This window comes from Durio zibethinus, chromosome 3, assembly GCF_047325235.1.
Source record: "Durio zibethinus cultivar Kanyao isolate XHJ-2024 chromosome 3, ASM4732523v1, whole genome shotgun sequence".
In the NCBI taxonomy this organism is placed as follows: Eukaryota; Viridiplantae; Streptophyta; class Magnoliopsida; order Malvales; family Malvaceae; genus Durio; species Durio zibethinus.
This window is the reverse complement of record NC_143164.1, coordinates 3,765,589-3,783,416: the sequence shown is the minus strand read 5'-3', so window position 1 is coordinate 3,783,416 and position 17,828 is coordinate 3,765,589. Positions and strand designations below refer to the sequence as shown.

Sequence of the window (17,828 nt, the reverse complement as noted above, 5' to 3'; positions counted from 1 at the left end):
GAAATTAATTATAATTTTATGAGAAGGTTAAAAGTTTTATGGGTGCCGCGGTTTTTTATAATAAATTTAGTAATTTATATATTTATATTATATAAAATATTAATAATTTTTATATATAATGTTTTATAAAAATATATATATTATAATTCGTATCAATATAAAAATATAAAATAAATTTTTTATAATTTTTATTAAAATTTTAAATAATATTTTTTTTATATTTTTTATTTGTATCATTTTTAAATCGTATCATCTTATTATATTTTAAATTATTAAATTTATTTGTTATATAAAGATCATGGCTCCTAAAATTTTTTTGTATCACTCTAAATTAGAAATTGAACTTGCCAAAGTTAATATAGGTCTCATTTCTCTCGTTCAATTCGTTATTTGACCTTCTCTTTAGTTATTGTCTAATTTCACCTTTAATTGTGTTTATAATAAGATATTATTTTCTTTTAGATTAAGACGAAAATACTTCCGTAGTTAATCCAACAGCATTAAAGCTTGAGTTTAAGGTTTGGATTCTTAAATCCAATTGCATGCTTTTTAATGCTTTCCTTCTCCATTAAGGAAAAAAAAAAAAAACACACACTTTTCCAGATAGAAGACATTTCCAATGCACAAAAAAAGAGGAGCTTTGAACATAACTAAGAAAGTAAAGCATATTCAATCAAAGCCGACGCTGGAAAAGGAAGAGCTTCTCACATGGTTGTAGAATATAATGATAGTCAGGAACAAAAAGGTACAAAGGTGAACCAACTTTAAGAATGGTGCTATAATTGTTGCACAAGCAAACTTTGAATATATAACTATATAAAGTAAGCTTTTAAACCTTCAAATTTAAGTTTTCTACTTGCTCCTCCCAAACCCACCAAATTATTTGAGCAGCTATTCTTTTTCAAAAAAAAAAAAATTTTTTTTTCTATATATATTCAAAGTGTTTTTTAGGTACAATACATTGACCCACCAAATCAAGATATTTTCAACTACAACACTTGCTTTAAAAAATAAGGCAATGACTATATATATATATATAATATTCACTTACATTAGTGTAATTTTATAATATTTTAGATATTTAGATTAATATTAAATCCAAATTTTATTTAAATCAAAATAATATCTTTAATTTAATAATTTGATTTTAAAATCTAAAAAAATGAAAAAGTTTACAATTGCGAGTGAATCCTTTATATATATATATATGAATACAAAAGATTATAGTTCATGAAAATTTATCATTAAAAACATTCAAATTTTGATTTGAATAAATATACTGTTTAAAATTTACTGAAAGTACTATATATTTTATTTATGAAAAATTATTTTTATGATATCAATAGAATTTTTAGATTTTAAATCTACAAATAATAAAATGACACATATTATTTAGGATATATTAAAAAAAGTGAGTCATGTGTTAATTTTTAACTCGCTTATAAAATTTTAAAAAAAATTATATTATTACCGTGTATAAAATAATTAATTAATTAAATATTATTTTTTAAAATGGGGTTAAAAGGTCTTGGGTTTTATATTAAGGCCCAAATTGGAGGCCCAATCAAGAACCAAGTAGATCGCTTTTTTTGTTAAGCTTTGAGCCCGGATCTTGCCCGAAAGAGAAACGATCCGGTTTTGCCGCGTTTAGAATACAAAAATACAAAATACAAAATGAAAAAAGGTTTGAATTTACCGCCATTTCTTTTCCGATGGATTTGGTTCCAAATTTGGATCTGTAATTAATTGGTGTCGCAAATTCTTTTTCTGCTTTTTCGCCCCGAGCTATTCTTAATTGCTCTTTTCTCGGCAAACAAGCCAAGCCGTAATCAGTTCTCGCAATTCCGAGTCGAACATTTGCTGATTCTTCCAAAAATAGCGTTAATTTTTGAAGTTTGGATCTGATGGGATATAGAAAATTGGTCTTCCATTTTCGTCCGTCGAAAAACTAGGTCAAGATCAGGCAAGCTTCACCATTTTTTATTTATGTGCTTTTTCCTCTAATTTGCTCTTTGTATGATATATATATATATATATATTTAAAATTTGATTTATCTGCACTCTTGTTATGATCTTACGTTTTTTAGGTTAATAATACGCATTTAGTAATAAAATTTGCATTGAAATGTGTAGATAAATAGTTGAAACTACATTTTCAAGGGAGAGAGATGAATTAATCATCAATTATATGCAAACAATTGAAAAATTAGAAAAAAATGTAAATAAGAATCACAGTTTTATGTAAACGTGTCAATCTAAAATAGGATATAATAACATTAAACATATGATGAAAATATAATAAAAGAGTGATATGATTTAGAATTTTAATAATAATTATTTATAAATTTAATAAAATAAAAAATTTATATTTTTGTTTTGATATATATAAATTGTGATGTATAATTTTATATAAAATATTATATAAATTTTAATATTTTATATTGGACAAATCCACAATTGTCCGGACTAGTTTTAGGTACCTTACAGGGAAAAAAGCTATGAAAAGTTTTCTATCTGATGTAAACTGAAACATTAAGCCAACTCTGCTTAAATAGTTTCGGTTTTTTTTTTTTTAAATTTATAATTAAACTGAAACACTTATGCCTGTGTGAAAAGATGTATGGAAATCTCATGTACGAGTCCATTGAGCACGTACTTCACTATATTCTTTATAACATCATCTTTCTCAAGAAACCCAAACATCCTGCCGTTCCAACCCAAGTCCCACATACAATTCACATCCGGTTCGTTGTTGTGGACATCGGCATCAAGCATTTTTGGTAGGTAGTCTTCAAAGGGAGAATCTTATCTCCCGTCCCTTCCATATAACTTCAACTTATCAAAATCTTTACAAATTTGCTTGACCAAGTCATCCAAGGATTTTGCTTTGTTTGAAGTGATGGTTACGTTCAGAAATGGGCGAACAGTTAGTTCCTGCCTTCTTCCTTTCCTTTTCATTACTTCGTAGCCACAGTCCAAAACGAGTTTGCTCTCTTGATGGTGATAGTCATGACCGTTGCATGAAGAATGCTGATAGGAATGTTGAGTTTGAAAAGCACCCCTGCCGTGTTCATAAATAGTTGGCTTTTCATAAGTATCTGCTTGAGGTGATTTTCACTCTCTGTCAGTGGCTCTGGCATCTCCAATGTATCAGTTCTTTGGTTCTATGACTGTTGGGTGCAAGAGATTTCTGTGCTTTCTTCATGAGTTCCTAAAAAACAATGAACTTTAGCAGATAAGTTTCTCTCTTCTTCCTCTTCGCAAAGAGCCTACCCCACCAGAAACATAAAAGGAAAACGTCCGATGTTGCCACTACTATGGCCTTAATTGTTTGAAAGATTAGGAGAAGATTAAGGTTTCCTTAAGAGTGTGGTATAATACACATGTAGTCAACTTTCTATGGTTCAGTCCCCATATAATTAAGCGGGACATCTTATGCATCTTTGTTTATATGTGCTTGTGTTGTTGTTTGTGCTCTGTGCATAAACACCACATATTATGCATGTTTTAGTATAGACCCTTCAGTTAAATGAAAAAGCATTTATGAGTTGTAATGGCAAAATGTTAACTTTGTGAGAAAAGACATTGGGAATGCAAAATTGTACTTGCCATGTATTGGATCCAATACACTGTTCTTAAATGAGCTTTCTTCAGCTCTGCGAAAATCATGTTCTCGATCTTGCTCTTCTTTTGAAACCATCAGCACTGTACTTTCACGCTGCATAAGGTCAAAGGTTATTTGGGCTCCACTCAGAAGTATGAATGTGGCTTTGTCTAATATAATTGGTCAATGATTGTAGTAATGGTGATCTTACGCTATCTTTTGGAGTTGAAGCTTGTGGTTCATTTTGGCTTTGGCATTCATCTTCTACAAGACTCTGCAAATTTGAATTTCGCTCCGCTTCTTTCTGCAGATCTTGTGCCACGCTTGATGATTGTAGGCTTTCTACTGACTTTTTGGACCTAATTATCTGTGCATCTACTTCTTTGAACCTGTTGGCTTTCATTTGATCTGTTTCTCTTGAGATAGCAAGTTTCTCCTGCCTTGTCTGTTTCCTCCCTTGCAAAATGGAACTCTGATGCTTCCGCATCCTTGGCAAGTTATAAACACTTGCACCTTTTTTAGTCATTAATTCGTTGATCATTTGAGGGACCTTAAGTTCAATCCCTTTTGAGCTTCTTACCCGTATTGTTGTTTGAACTTGAACAGGTTTCTCATCCACAGCAAACAGGATGTGAGCTTTTGCTGATTCAGATTCTAGATCTCCACGAGAGTAATGCTGACTGGAGTTTCTGTTTAATGAATCTTTAGTTTTGAAATTTAAGTTTGTTGAACTCCTATCCCTAGTTGGATTTTCATGGTGCCTACCATCTCGCAATCCATTGAATTGTGTTGCATCAATATGATTGGTAGAGCCTTTCCTACTAGCTGCTGCTTGGTTCTTTTGCGGCTGCTTCTTTTGCAAATTGGTTGCACTGGACACTGGTTTGGAGAAATTACTGGATATTGGTTCATTACCCTTTGGTTTCTTCCCTGAAATTTCTGTTTAGTACTTTGTTGTTCCCTCTCTCCTGATTGTCGCTTTTTATCTAGAAGCTCAGGTTTTTGGATCATGTGCACCTGTTGAAATCCATGATTATTTTGAAGCTTTTGTTCATTGTCTATGAGAAGCTTGTTAACATATCTGTTTTCCCCATGCAGCATACTTTCACTGCACTCTGGCTTTTCTTGCAATGTAAGTGCAGCTTCTGATCTTTTATGCATATATGGTATCATCTGCTGTATCATCTCCTCGAAAATTGGTTCCTTGATTTCACTTCTTTCAGCGCTTTCTGTTCCCTGTGCTTTATACTATCCTGTTTTCTCCCCTTTTCCTGTATTTCTTTTATACTTTCGGAGTTGTGATTTAATTGGGCGATGTCATTTTGTTGTTTGTCTATCTTAATGGCAGCTTTTCTCGAGCTTGTTGCTAGTTTTGTGTCTTCCAAGCCCTTTTGAGGTGGTAATTTGTCATGAATAGATATCCTTGTGCTACCATTTCTAGTTGTCAAAGTTTTTCCTGCTTTTGATGTAACTGTATCCTGAATCAATGGAATATTTCTGGCTAGTGTTGCCTTCTTTTTTACTGGTGGGAGAACGAGGGTTGCAGAATCTTTTGTCCTTTGTTCAGCCTTCTTGGTGCTTTCCCGAGCAGGTTTCTTTGTAATTATCCCTTCTACTTTTTGCTTTCCAGACTCCTTTGTGGTGACCTTTGAATCTAAATTTCCTGGAAGTTCATTAAGCCCCATCAGTTTCGTGATTACATTTGGAATTCTCGACTTTTCTTGTTTAGACTGCAACGAACTTGAGTGATTTTGTTCTGAGAATGCAGTTATAGATTTAATGTCTGGACCATCGCTAACTGATCGCTTGTTAGAATGTGAATTTGAGGCAGCTAGAACTTTCTTCTCATTCTTGGAATTACTAACCTCTGAAGATTAGGTAAGAGCTACCAGCCTCAGCTTGAGATCAGTCCCTGCAACTTCTTGAATGTCATTATAATTTCTTGAGGGTCTGTCAAAGGAAAATCTTGGCCTATCCAATTGCTTCTGATCGGCTATTTTGACAGTGTTCTCATCATCATCTTCATCCTCTTCTGGCAATGTTATCGGACTTTTTCTCTGTGGTGTTATCAAGTGCTCTGAACCTTCCTGCAGGTCTACAAGTATCCTTAGAGACTCCTCCAAATCGATTGCTCCTTTCAACAGTTCCCGTCCAATTTCTATTGAGTATCTGTCAAAGTTGAAGCCATTAGAGCAGCCTCGGAGGATCTGATTTAACTTTTTTGCACCCCTTAATATTTCTTCGATATAGAGATGAGAGAGAATAGGGAGTTGGCTACTCGAAGGTTGATAACTACTAACAAAATGTTTCTTCTTTCCATCTTCCCGTAGTCCATCTGTCTACAACCAATGTAGTGCAGAAAACTGAATATTGAACCATCGCCTGAAGAATCTGTTCTTAGGTTTCCTCCTTTTTCAAGTGCAAAAGCCAGGGCCATTGACAGATCTCCTATTTTTCTGACTTTCTGGCCTTTCCCAAAAGGAAAAAATCTGATTCAATACCTTCCCAGTGGTGACTGATTTCCTGCCTCCACTAGGCCTGTTTTGTGTGGTTCCAGCTCTAAAACCAGTCTGCAGGAAGCTAAGCTTTTTAACCATGTAAAATCATGATATCTAATTAATCTGTTCTATGAACTGATTCTCCTGCTCGAACTTTGGAAACTTACAGTCTGGCGCGCCTTTGGTTTCCTGGATGATTTATAGGTTGTCTTTGAGTAAGCATATGCATCTGCTCAAACACGCAACAAAAGGAACAGAGCAAATTATGCATTTCAGTCGCTTGTTGACACGGTTTTGCTAGCTAGTTAAAGCTCTATTGTCACAAGTCTACCTCACACAGGGTTCAATCACTTAACACCCCCAAACTGATGAAAGTTCTTAGTAAGCATATTTAAAAGAACATCAATATTTTAGCTTCGGAGTTCGGATATCATCTTTCTATGTCTTACCTCCCTTGCCCCATTTATTTTAAGCAAACGTAAACTAATTCAGAAATTCTTTCCTTTCTGTTCTTATATGAAGTAAACAGTTCTCTCATCTTTTAAGTTTTACTTTTACGTGCAATACATAGTTGGAGATGATTAGTCTGGAAGAGGGTAGCAGAGCGGAGCATACATGCTGTATAACCTATACCAGACAAATCTAGATTGCCTTTAGAAGAAAAGTTCAAAAGATTCTACACTCTCTTAGCTTCTTCAATCAACGTCTCCAAGAGCAAAGAATTATTTCTTAATCACGTGGCTGGTTTTGTCAGGTAAGAGAATAGAATTAATAATTGTTATGTATTTCCTGAAGGAAAGAAAAGAAAGAATAGCCGTTGGTGCTAAAATGACACATTATGAAGATTTTAAAATTCTTGAAGGATGTTGGAATTGTTTGATGCGTGCTTCACCATCCGTGTTTATTGCAAAGATTTCAGGAAATGCTCACCTGCAACCGTTGGATTCGTACCCTCTGAGTTCTGAGAGGCAGCCATGCGCTCCTTGCTTAACCGGAGGTCGTCTAACAGCTTCTGTGCAAAATCTGATCTCTTGGCCATGTTGGTACTCTCAATTCGAGCAAGGTATCCTTCAACTCTCTTTGAGCCAGAATAAAGATAGAATTTCTTTACATTGTGTTTTGCCCATTACATTTTTACAGGTAAGAGGTAGGAACAGGAATGTTTTTGTTTCTTTTTCTAGTTGGGAGGGTTCTTTCCAAGTTGGTTGAGTTGGGAAGTCCAGTCTCATAGCAATAAAATGGAGTCTGAAAATTTATCCTAGATAGGTTGACGTGAATGTTAGCTCTCTTTCTTTCTCTAGAAGGTCTCTGTAACATCACGAGTATCCCTGCTTTGATTCTAATCCAAGCAATGGCAGAAAGTTTCACTCGGGGGGCTTCCATCCCCAGCCTTCTTTACCAGCATCTCTCCTTTCCATTTTTCACTCTCCCCCCTTATTCCCTTAAGTCACCCGATACCTTTGCATCAAACTGAAGGTCCATAAGTAGCATTGCCAATAGGCACATGTCATTATGGGAGGGCATACCCCAGCGTTCAGACAATGATCTGGCGGAGTAACTTAAAATTTTAAAGGAAAAGCAAGGTTCTATCTTTCTTTTCCTCCATCATCTTTGGTGTTTCTTTGGTCTCCGAACGTACAAAGTTGTGAACTCTACATTGAAGTAGTCGATTTGATTAATATTTTATAGTTTAAAGTAAGAGGATAAAATTAAAGATAGATAAGGATGGCAGGCTTTTGAAAGGCGAATCTGAGAAGGGAGAATTAGTGGGAAGCCATGGGAGCAGTCTTTTAGAAGCTTTTAACTGACCCCACCATTACCAAAGAAGCAAAAATTGGGTGGACAAAGGGGTGTCTAGTAATTAATATTAGTGATGAAATAAAACGGGATTGGAAATTTTGGTAAACAAAACTCCATTTTTAGTTAAATATAGGTCGTTTCAAGGCTGCAAAAACGAGTATGCGAGTGGGGTCTTTAAACAAACACATGATGTGCCGTGGAACTACTGCTGGCAACTGGAAAAGTATTTGCCACCATTCGATTTTAGTAAAGAAAAATTAGGATTGCAGAAGGTATTCTGTGTTATTTTGTTCTAGAATTCCTAACGCTTCAGGGTCTGAATTAGGATGTTATCATTTGATCGATTCCTTTTTAAATTCTGTTTCCAAATGAAGCCTCATGATGGGGTGGGTCAGATAAACGATCCTTATATTATAATATGTTCAGCCCAATCTATTCTTGGCCCTGTGCCTGGCAGGCCCAACACTCTCTTTTCCCAACCCAAATAGTGAGCCCAAACATGCCAATATCTTTGATGGAGACCACGTGGCGTTGGTGAAAGTTCTCCGTCAAGGCCCTGCTTCCCAAAATCCCTTCGAAAAAGAATAGCACAAATCCAACCGTTGATCTCATAACCACAAAACAATTGTAGCCGTTGGATAGTCCTAATTCAGCTCCTAAAATATCTGGCATCTCTATAATTTTAAACTCGTGGCGCGCCACATTCTCCAGATCTGCTTCTCTAGCCGTTGCTTCTTTTAACTCTGTCGAAATCTTCAGATCGTTTGATGAACTTCGTTTTCTTTTTAATCATGGGTTTCCCCGTTTGGCTGAAATCCGTGGTTCCTTTACCCCTTTTGCTTCGTCAATTTTTCTTTTACTCGATTATAAGAATCGATTTCTTCCCTCAGAGATCTACTGAGGTAAGGCCATTATTAATCTTCTATAATTGATTGCTAGCTTGATTGTTCGGTTCATAGATGTTCTAAGCTAGAATTTTTGGTGTTATCTTCTTTTTGAAGAGATTTGCTGAGTTCAAGTCAATTCCTCGTTGAAAAGTTAATTAGTCATGGTATTGAACTCGGAAATCTGTCTTTGGATCTCTACCAGAGGTATTTAGCTTCAATTGAATCCTTATCTTCTTTGCCTATGTTCTGATTCCTCAATAGATTAGTCTGGTTCCTTTGGCCTGTTTAGGTTTGAAAACATCGTTCAGATCGGTTTTAAGATTTGGGAATTGGCGGACTGATATATGGATCAAATTTTATAAACTGTCACATGTTCCGATCCTTTTGATGCTGCTTGGTTGTTTAACGACGGTTGTGGCGGTAAATGCGTTGGTATTTTGGAGCAAGAATAAAATGCAAAAGGGTTTGAAGGATATTTTTCGAGCTTTTGATTTGTTTGGTGATTTAACTTTGTTCTATTATATGATCTCCTTATTGTAGACTGATTATGCTATATCGATCTCCTTATTGTAGACTGCTAAGCTAGTCATTTTTAGAAGTTGAAAGAATCGAGGGTCAGAAAAAATTGTTGCTGAGAAGACATGAGATGAAAAAATTGTGAGGGAATTGTTTTTGCTGTTATTAGACCTTTGCCATTACAGGTGCGCTTGAATGGCAGGTCAAAAACCCTAATAAAATTTTAATTCTCTTGTTTTTTTAGGGGGGAGATGGCGCGGGAGATATGTTTTGTTTTATTTATTTCCCCTGGCTCTCCCCCCTGGGTGTCCTGGCTCCTTTGCCCTTCTCTTATTTTCCTCCTGCATCTCCAACAGCCTATTTGTCAGTTGTTGCTTCATGCAAATCATGCAATACTTCTCCCAGTCAAAGCATGTAAGATATCAAAGCAATCCCATTGATTGACTGAATCAGAGTATAATTCTAGAGTGCATATGGTCTTCTGTGATTGCGATTGCAGCTGATAAGGTATATTCGTTCATCAATTTCAACCTAAAACGTTCAATTCTTCACTTATTTGTTATTCAACTTTGTTATGCCAATATTATGCCTAACTTCCTTTGCCTGGTCTTGTTTTTGTTATAACATTTATTTAATGCCATTTTATATCTCCATGTAACAATTGAGTTTAATCTATTTTATTTTGAGCACACTTAGTATCTCACTGTCACTGTAAAGAGCTTGTCATACATTTCACATGCTCTTATTTATATGACTAGCAATCAAAAGTTCAATAACAGGCCCTGGAATTATGAATTGAAAATTGAAAGTTTGAAAACAATATTGATGTTACTGGGCCTCTGGCTCCTGCCTTTTTATTTGATGTGAGCTTAACTGAATGGTTTTGATTATAACCCATGGATCTTATTCCTATACCATGTAGAGTTTACTGTAATTTGTTTCAAGGGAAGTGGCAATTGGTGTCTAGTAATTTGTCTGGAGGGCTGGGTTGTCTTATATTGTAGCATTTGGTAATAGTATGTACTAAGTCGTCAAATCAGTCAGCGGCTTCATGGATCCAAGTTATGGTATCCTTTACATTTGAGGCTGATGTCAAGATATTACCAATAGCGACTGTGTTTTGATGGTGAAGCAGCTGCAGCTTAGACGTGTTTTTGGAATCTTTCTATTCCCCCGTGGAAGGTGAGCAGATTTTTGCATCTTTACTGCATTTATAAATTATAGTATTTTCCATTTGATGGCATGTCTATTAACTTGTTGGATTTGCCTTGCAGAACTATGTGCTGGACTCTTTCGGAATTCACTCCCTTTGAAAGCTTTAATCAGTCATTTAGCACCTTATGTTGATACTTTCCATTATGGTGCCGTCTTTCTGTTATTGAGTCTGCAACTCTACATGCATATAAAAGCTTTAAGCCATTAGACCTGAATGAGAATTTGAAAAAAGGTTCTTCCAGTATTTATTTTACTTTAGAACCTGACAGATGATTATAAAAGTCTGTTTCTGTTTGTGTTTCGGTTAAAATGCTACATTTGGTAAGGACTTTGCATAACATTGCAGACAAATTAACAGAATTCCTGCATAAGGAAGCACTTCTGGCCTTGTGCTACTCAAATAATATAACCGAAGTTCAATCTAGACACCACTGTGATCAGCTATGACAATTGACAACTTTGTGATGATCTACAAACCTTCTGACCATTATTTGATGCTGTGATTATGTTTCTTTTAATTGAGAGGTATAGCCGATTTTAAAAAGCTTCTGAAGCATGAGTGTTGTTCTATAAGTTATCAGTTTAATAATTCTTTGGTTTGCGTCCTCGCTCCTGCCACTTTTTTTTTGCCTCCGTTTGCAACTTTCAATTCCCTGCATAATTTATTCTTTCTTTCTTTATGGTTTAGATTGGGTGTTTTCTGGTATCTTTATTATTGTAGCTTTTAAATTGGACCCATGGCCAGATAAAACCAGTTTATGGAGTTTTAAGAAGAATCTTTGCTTGAGAAAAAAAAACTTTGGTGTAAGCCGGTGGGGAGGGATGATTGGGCCTTGTGTAACTTTCACTAGAAACTTATGGGCAACGCTATTTGGGTTTTAGTACATTGTTACTGAAATATTTTTTCAACTTTCAAGTAGAAAACAATAGTGGACGAACGTTATACTCTTTTTATTTTATTTTTGAGTAAGGTTATAAGATCTGGCTTTAGAAATGTTTTCTGATTCTGATCCTAATTTAATTTTACTTCTGCAATTGCAACTTGATGTGGATTCATAAGCTCAAAACTGGTAGAGCGCTCAGACATTGAGGTTTGGGAGGGTGGTGGTTCGATTCCACCTGGATTCTCTATAGTTCTCAAAATAAATAAAATTGTTAAGTTTATGGGTGAGCATAATTCGGGGGCTGTTTTAAAGCTAGGATCGTGGATCATTTATATTATGATTGGTTTTGAAAACATTGGATCGTGAATAGATCCATCACCTTTTAGGACTGTGGATTACTCGTGTAGGGTGAAATTATACTACACAAATTAGTGGAAATGTAAGAGGGGAAATAGTGAAATGAAATGGATTCGAAGGATTCAATTGTTTGAGAGGCCAGATAAGAAATCTGCTTTTTTCCCCAAAATATTATTGGCCAAGAGCCTAAGACATTGTTAAAACAACTAGAGGAATCGCGTGCTCTTGCCGGGTTTTTTAGCTCATTGCTGCATGTTCGGTCTTGATGATCGTAATAGCTAAGAATACAAATCGAACGCACCTCAAACAAATGCAATATTTTGTGTTAAACTTATAGGCTAAACAAATGCCTATCTTCTAGTTCAACATCGAGTCATTATAAAAAATAACCCTCCACCTGGCTTGGCCTTGGAGCCCGGGGGGTTTCCATGGTATTTTTGCGTTGGTTTTTGGGTTAGATTCACCTTTTTGATATGATACATAATGTAAAATATTGTATGTCATTTCAATCAAAATCTAAAGTGGAGCAGCTAATTGACTCCGTAATGTAACGGGCCGCATTCAATCTGTAATGGATTTGTGGGCACTAATTTTAGGCTTTGGTGCACCACAAAAAGTGGCCAAAAAGAAATGTCATAGCCAAGCCACCTTGTACAACCGTCTCTATTACGAAATTATGCCACTTGCATCAGCGGTTCCATCTTCCAATCAAACCTATATTTTCTCAAAAAATTTTTATGGTAGAAATTGATTACACTTGAAATTAATTGTATAATACAATTATGACTCTGAGCTGGAAACAAATATGAACTGTTCTACCAGAGCTGATTGCTCATTAGGTGGCAACCAATGAAGAAAGTCATTGATCAATTCTTAGAAAAGGTTTTGGCAAACAGTAAAGTCAAAAGCTTCATCATTGTTCCCAACCCCCCCCCCCCCCCAAAAAAAAAAAAATCCATAGCATAAAAAGAAAAGTGGAAAACAACAGAGGCAATCCAAATATTGGTAAAAACATTAATATAATGTAGAAAAAGTTGCTACAATTCTCAGAGTGCTAGAGAAGTCTATATAAATAATCAAAGATTTCTCCGACAAGAAGGCACTTTTATGTATTTGGAAGAATTTTAAAAGATGAGGTAAAAAAAAAGAATCAAAGAAAGAAAGAAAGCTATATCCACTAAGACCTATTCCATTAGAATGTGTCTAAAAATGTTTTCGCCGTATAAGAAATTCTCTAGAAATCATTGAACTTGAAAAGGCATCAGTCTGGTTTTTGTTAAAAGTTCTCTTTGTGAAAATCGAACTTTGTGGAGGTCTTGTGCGAAAAATCCAAAGCTAGTTGTCTTAGCTCTTTGGTGAGTGCGGGTGCCCCACAGTAGAAAACTCCTGCATCATTGATGGAAAAGTATGGTAAGTAAATGCTGAACCATAGCCGTAGATAGACAAAAGAGGGGTGGGTGAAAGTGAAACTGACCAATTCTAGCGTCAGGATGATGTAGAGCAACATTCTTGTAGACTTGACGCCAATTTGGCCTGGCGAAATGGGATTTGACACGAGTTCCAGAGACGACGTCCACACCGTTTTTGGCATGGTGCAGTGACTGAAGCATTGTGATGAGAGCTGATCTGGCGTCTCCTTCCTCGTACACGCTGGTGCAATAGTTGTGGAGCTCGATCACCCTTTTCTCATCCGTCTCAGCTACTTCGTTCAGTATTCCTTTGAACCACTCGAACGAGCCTTGCTCCCTTGTTACCCAGTAGAAGTAGGCTTTCCTTGTCGTGAACCCTTTATTGTTCTTGTTCTTGTTATTATAATTTCCAATCTCCGAGGCAGATCCTGGAACCAAATCCTCTTCCATTTTCATGTTGTTGATGATGTCCTTGACAATGCTGATTATTGGGGTGGCACCAATTCCAAGCCCCACCAGGAGCACCACATCGTATTTCTTGTAGTCCTGTGCTGGAGCTCCGTATGGGCCGTCGATCAAAATCTTTGGGAAGCTGTACATCAATTAATACAATCGTCAGAAGAAAGCAAAGAAGCAAAACCTATAAAGGTCTACCATTCTATAATGTATAATTCAATGAGACATTATTGTTGGTTCCTTCAATAACTTGAATAAGAGGATGAGGAAATCTTACCTAGTGTTGGTTCCTTCTGCCCTGAGCAGTCCGCTCATCCCAGCAGGTGGAGGCTGACAGACCTGTTTGGCATCCGATGCAAACAAAAAACTGGTAAGGCACTTGACTTCAGTTTCAAGTTTTAACTTGGAGGAGGCAAGCAACATTAAACAACCTCAGAGAAAACAGTTTTGATCTGCCTTGTCCAATCACCCAGAGTTCGAATGTGAACGCTAAGGTGGTCATCTCCTGGTGCTGAAGTGATGGAGAATGGATGCCTGCAATTGCCAATGGTTGGTTTGGTTAAATAAAATAACTAGCAGAATTGAAGCAAAGCGTGATTATGAATGAGGACCAAAATCTACATACCACTCAAATGGGGAAACTGCGGAGCAGTTAACAAACATGTATTGCCCACTTTTATATCTGAATCCTTGGGGCTTTGACATGTGCAATGACAATACGTTTCCAGGATATACAGCAACCTCCCATATTTGAAAGAAAAAAAACATATCAGTATGTTTCAAAGAAATGTGAACGCTTTTAGTGCAATTGGGTGGAATGTAAGATACTTAAAGCATATGATATAGGCTTTTATACCTTGAGAATTTTAACTGCCTTGATACTTGATCTAAATGCTCGAATCAACCTTTCGCAGGCGTAAAGAGTAATAGGCACTGCTAGATACATCCATGTCTGCAATATGGAGATTGACTACTGTCAACGACATTGTACTAATCATACATGCAACGGATTAAGAGAGGGAACAGAAATGAGAAGAAGGATGGATCAAAAGCTTACCGTTTTCTGATACCATTTCTTGGTCAGGTACAGGTAAATACCATGAACAATGAGGACAGTGTACACAATAACAAAAAGGTGATGGGAATACCAAAATGCGTTAAATCCAGTGAGCTTCTTAAGGAACTTGGGAAGGTTCAGCTTGTTGCGCCTGAACCAAGGAGTGGCAAGTGTGAAGGCTATGGACATTAACACCACCATTATAATGCCTGTTACACCTTCTACTCCCTTCAAAAACCACCAGTAGTTTGGAGGTTGCTCCTCCCCAAAGAAAGGTTTCATTGGCTCATATTCTTCTTCAGTGGCATGAAGAAGCCGTGGGAAATCACAGGTTAAATGGGAAACTCCGTGTAGGAGCACCCCAACGGTGATTCCAACAGCGATAACCTGAATATTACATTAGATTAAAAGCACAATCTAATGTCAGACTACGAATCTCAAATTAAATTTTCAGTATTCCAAAAAGAAACAGAAGATTTTTATTAGATAATGTTGAGCATTATGTAGAAGTTGCTTGTTAATAGTATCAATTACCTTATGGAAATTCAAGTTGTCATCAAAAGGAACAACAGCACCCAATTTTGTCTTGTTTCTAAGCCAAGTGATGGTGTTCCGGCACACTGGTAGTAAAATCAAAGCCATGTTGAATTTAAGAGTCTCTGCACCTCCTTTAGCAACGCAAACACAGTAGCCCATCACATGGAACGCGGCCTTGTGCCGGTACTGCACGAACTTATAAGTGAACAAACCACCCACAATGCCAAGCCACAACATCATAACCCAGACCCTTTGCCAGTTATCCATTGTAAAGTACCTAGTCTTCTGATACCACCTTTTTAACGGGTTGTTCTCTTGAGTAGGTTTGAGTTTCTGGCTTAACATTTGACTCAGAATACGGCTATCTCCTACCCTGACAGATTGATTTGGAACTTGCAATAGGAGAGTTTCCAGGTTGTAAATCTGTTCAGTGCAAAAAACCAGTAACATTAGGAAATAAAGACAGCATAGGACAAAAGCAAGATAGATTTGTCTTTGGGGTGTGTCTTATTTACCATGATGTATCCAACATTATCTGGATCCAGTTCTTCCATGATTAAAGCAGCATATTCTTCGGCCTGTTTCTGAATGTTAGAAAGTTTATTTGCAGAAGCACTGAGACTGATAATCTACAAAATAAAATTCATATTGTTAGAAAATATTGGGAAAAAAATAAAAATATATTGAAAGTTACGTAATGTAAAGTTGAATGAGGTCGACCATGACCAAGTATGTGGATTCCTACCTCCTTGACTTCTTCTTCTGTGATCCTTCCATCAGCGTCTTTGTCCACCCTGCATAATCACAAATTACACTTGGTAAACAGGCACTAAGATAAAAAAAATAATAATGAGATTTTCTTTGGAAACAAGCAAAAGTTAAAGTTTTTTGAATGGAGGAAACTTTACATGTCAAAGAAAGTTTGGAGTCTAGAGTCAAAGCTTTCGTCAGAAATCTGATCCCAGAATCGTTTGAGCTGTGCATTATTGATTGAGTCTCCGGTTACATTATGCCTCCGAGCAAGTGCCTGAAACAGCTCACCGGCAAATTCTTTAGACTGGTTCATTCCTGTATTTGAAAGAAGAATAAAATTTGTAAAGCTTTCGATTTTCTGCACCTTCCACGGTAAGATAAAAAAAAGAAATGTTTTTTGGTTGTTTGGATCATGAAATATGTACCAATGCATTCAGCGAATTGGGAGTGGTGAAGAAGGCCATTAGTAGAGGCAGTTAAATCATTGAATCGCTTCTCGACAGTGGACCATCCATTTCCAGAGGCCCCCGTTTTGGTGGTGATAAACTTGAGTCCTTTCAAGGCATGAGCTGCAGCAGATTTAGTCCTGTCAAATCTCCTGCCTGCATTAGAAGGTCTTCTTGAAAGGGCACGTTTCAGCTCCTGAGAAACCTGCTTAATTTGAGCCGATGTGTTCCTGAACAAAAACGAACGAAAAGAAGCAGACTTGTTCTCCAGAGTTCTCTTAGCTAGGATCGCCAACTCAGGGTCTTCATGACCTCCACCGGCACCATGAACGCTGTGAACCGCAATGGAGTCGTCCCGGACATCCAGGGTGATTTCGACGTAGGCATCATCATCAGCAGCAGCAACAGCGCTGCCTGTGGAGTTAGTCTTGGCTATGGTGATTTCAGGTGGAAGATTGAATCTTGCACTCTTTTTGGAAGCTCTTTTGTTGGAGATAGGGCCACCACCTAAGCCTAATGGACCACTAAACGCTGCCCTGTCACTTTCTATGCTTTCTGCATCGGAATTGTTCTCCGAATAAGCGCCTCTCCCATTCTCGTTCCTCATTTTTTTCTATTTTTCAGAGTTAGAGATTGGAACGGAAATCACAACAAAGTTTCTATTAATGGAAACAAAAGTAGGATTCTCAACTATGGATTTACAGACAAGGATTCGAACTTGGTTTCACTGCTGTGAATTGATTAACTAATCAAAATTTTGAAAGAAAAAAGCTGGAGATTCTGAAAAGAGAGAAAGAGATGAAGGAAGATTTTGTTAAGGTAATCGTCTCATCTCTTTAATGGTTTGTTTTTGAGTAGGCAGAAAAGAGCTTCCTTATATACATAAACAGCTAACAGTAAGAGACGCAAATGAGAAATTCGCAGGAAGCAAGCTCCATGGTGCTGGTCAAACATCCTTTCACACCTGACACTCCCATATTTATTTATTTTTTTTAATTTTTTCTGATTATTATCCCATATCTTGGTGTCTACTTAAATTACAGTCTTTTACATTTGTTCAAAACCAGGAAAATCTAATTCAACTATTCAAGGGCTCCAAAACTTCTCCTGGAGTTTCTAATGACTAGTAATTAATACGCACAATCAAAAGTTTTACCCTTTTTTTTTTTAATACAAATGATGTCACGCTTGAGAATACAGGAAAAAATTGTAAATATTAAAACTTTAATTTTAAATGTGTTAAATTATATATTTTAAAAATAGTTAAATAAATTAATTAAATTAAGTTTAAAGTTCAATTTTATTGTTTTTTATTGCTATATATAAAAATAAGAATCCAATTATATCAGTATGAGTGTTAATATTTTTATTTTTAATCAAAATAGTTAAATTTTAAAATATTTATTTTA

At 36.2% G+C, this 17,828-nt stretch overlaps 1 protein-coding gene, 1 long non-coding RNA gene and 1 pseudogene across 2 annotated transcripts; 1 reads left to right on the top strand and 2 right to left on the bottom strand.

Moving 5' to 3' along the window:
- Positions 1-2,567: 2,567 nt before the first annotated feature.
- On the bottom strand, positions 2,568-7,255 carry LOC111299499 (uncharacterized; annotated as a pseudogene).
- A 1,337-nt stretch (positions 7,256-8,592) lies between these two features.
- LOC111311648 (uncharacterized) lies at positions 8,593-10,946 on the top strand. The gene is made up of 5 exons (XR_002692660.2): positions 8,593-8,804; positions 8,904-8,993; positions 9,079-9,812; positions 10,228-10,487; positions 10,580-10,946. It is a non-coding gene; the product is annotated as an uncharacterized LOC111311648 (long non-coding RNA).
- A 1,804-nt stretch (positions 10,947-12,750) lies between these two features.
- On the bottom strand, positions 12,751-17,407 carry LOC111311581 (respiratory burst oxidase homolog protein D-like). Its single transcript, XM_022911123.2, has 12 exons — positions 16,399-17,407; positions 16,129-16,288; positions 15,966-16,014; positions 15,736-15,849; positions 15,218-15,643; positions 14,684-15,070; positions 14,483-14,578; positions 14,252-14,367; positions 14,058-14,160; positions 13,904-13,965; positions 13,236-13,762; positions 12,751-13,147 (listed from the first exon to the last, which is right to left on the bottom strand). Exons 1-12 carry the CDS (start codon positions 17,024-17,026, stop codon positions 13,038-13,040), a joined length of 2,778 nt encoding a protein of 925 aa, XP_022766858.2. The 5' UTR covers positions 17,027-17,407; the 3' UTR covers positions 12,751-13,037.
- Between the last annotated feature and the right edge of the window lie 421 nt (positions 17,408-17,828).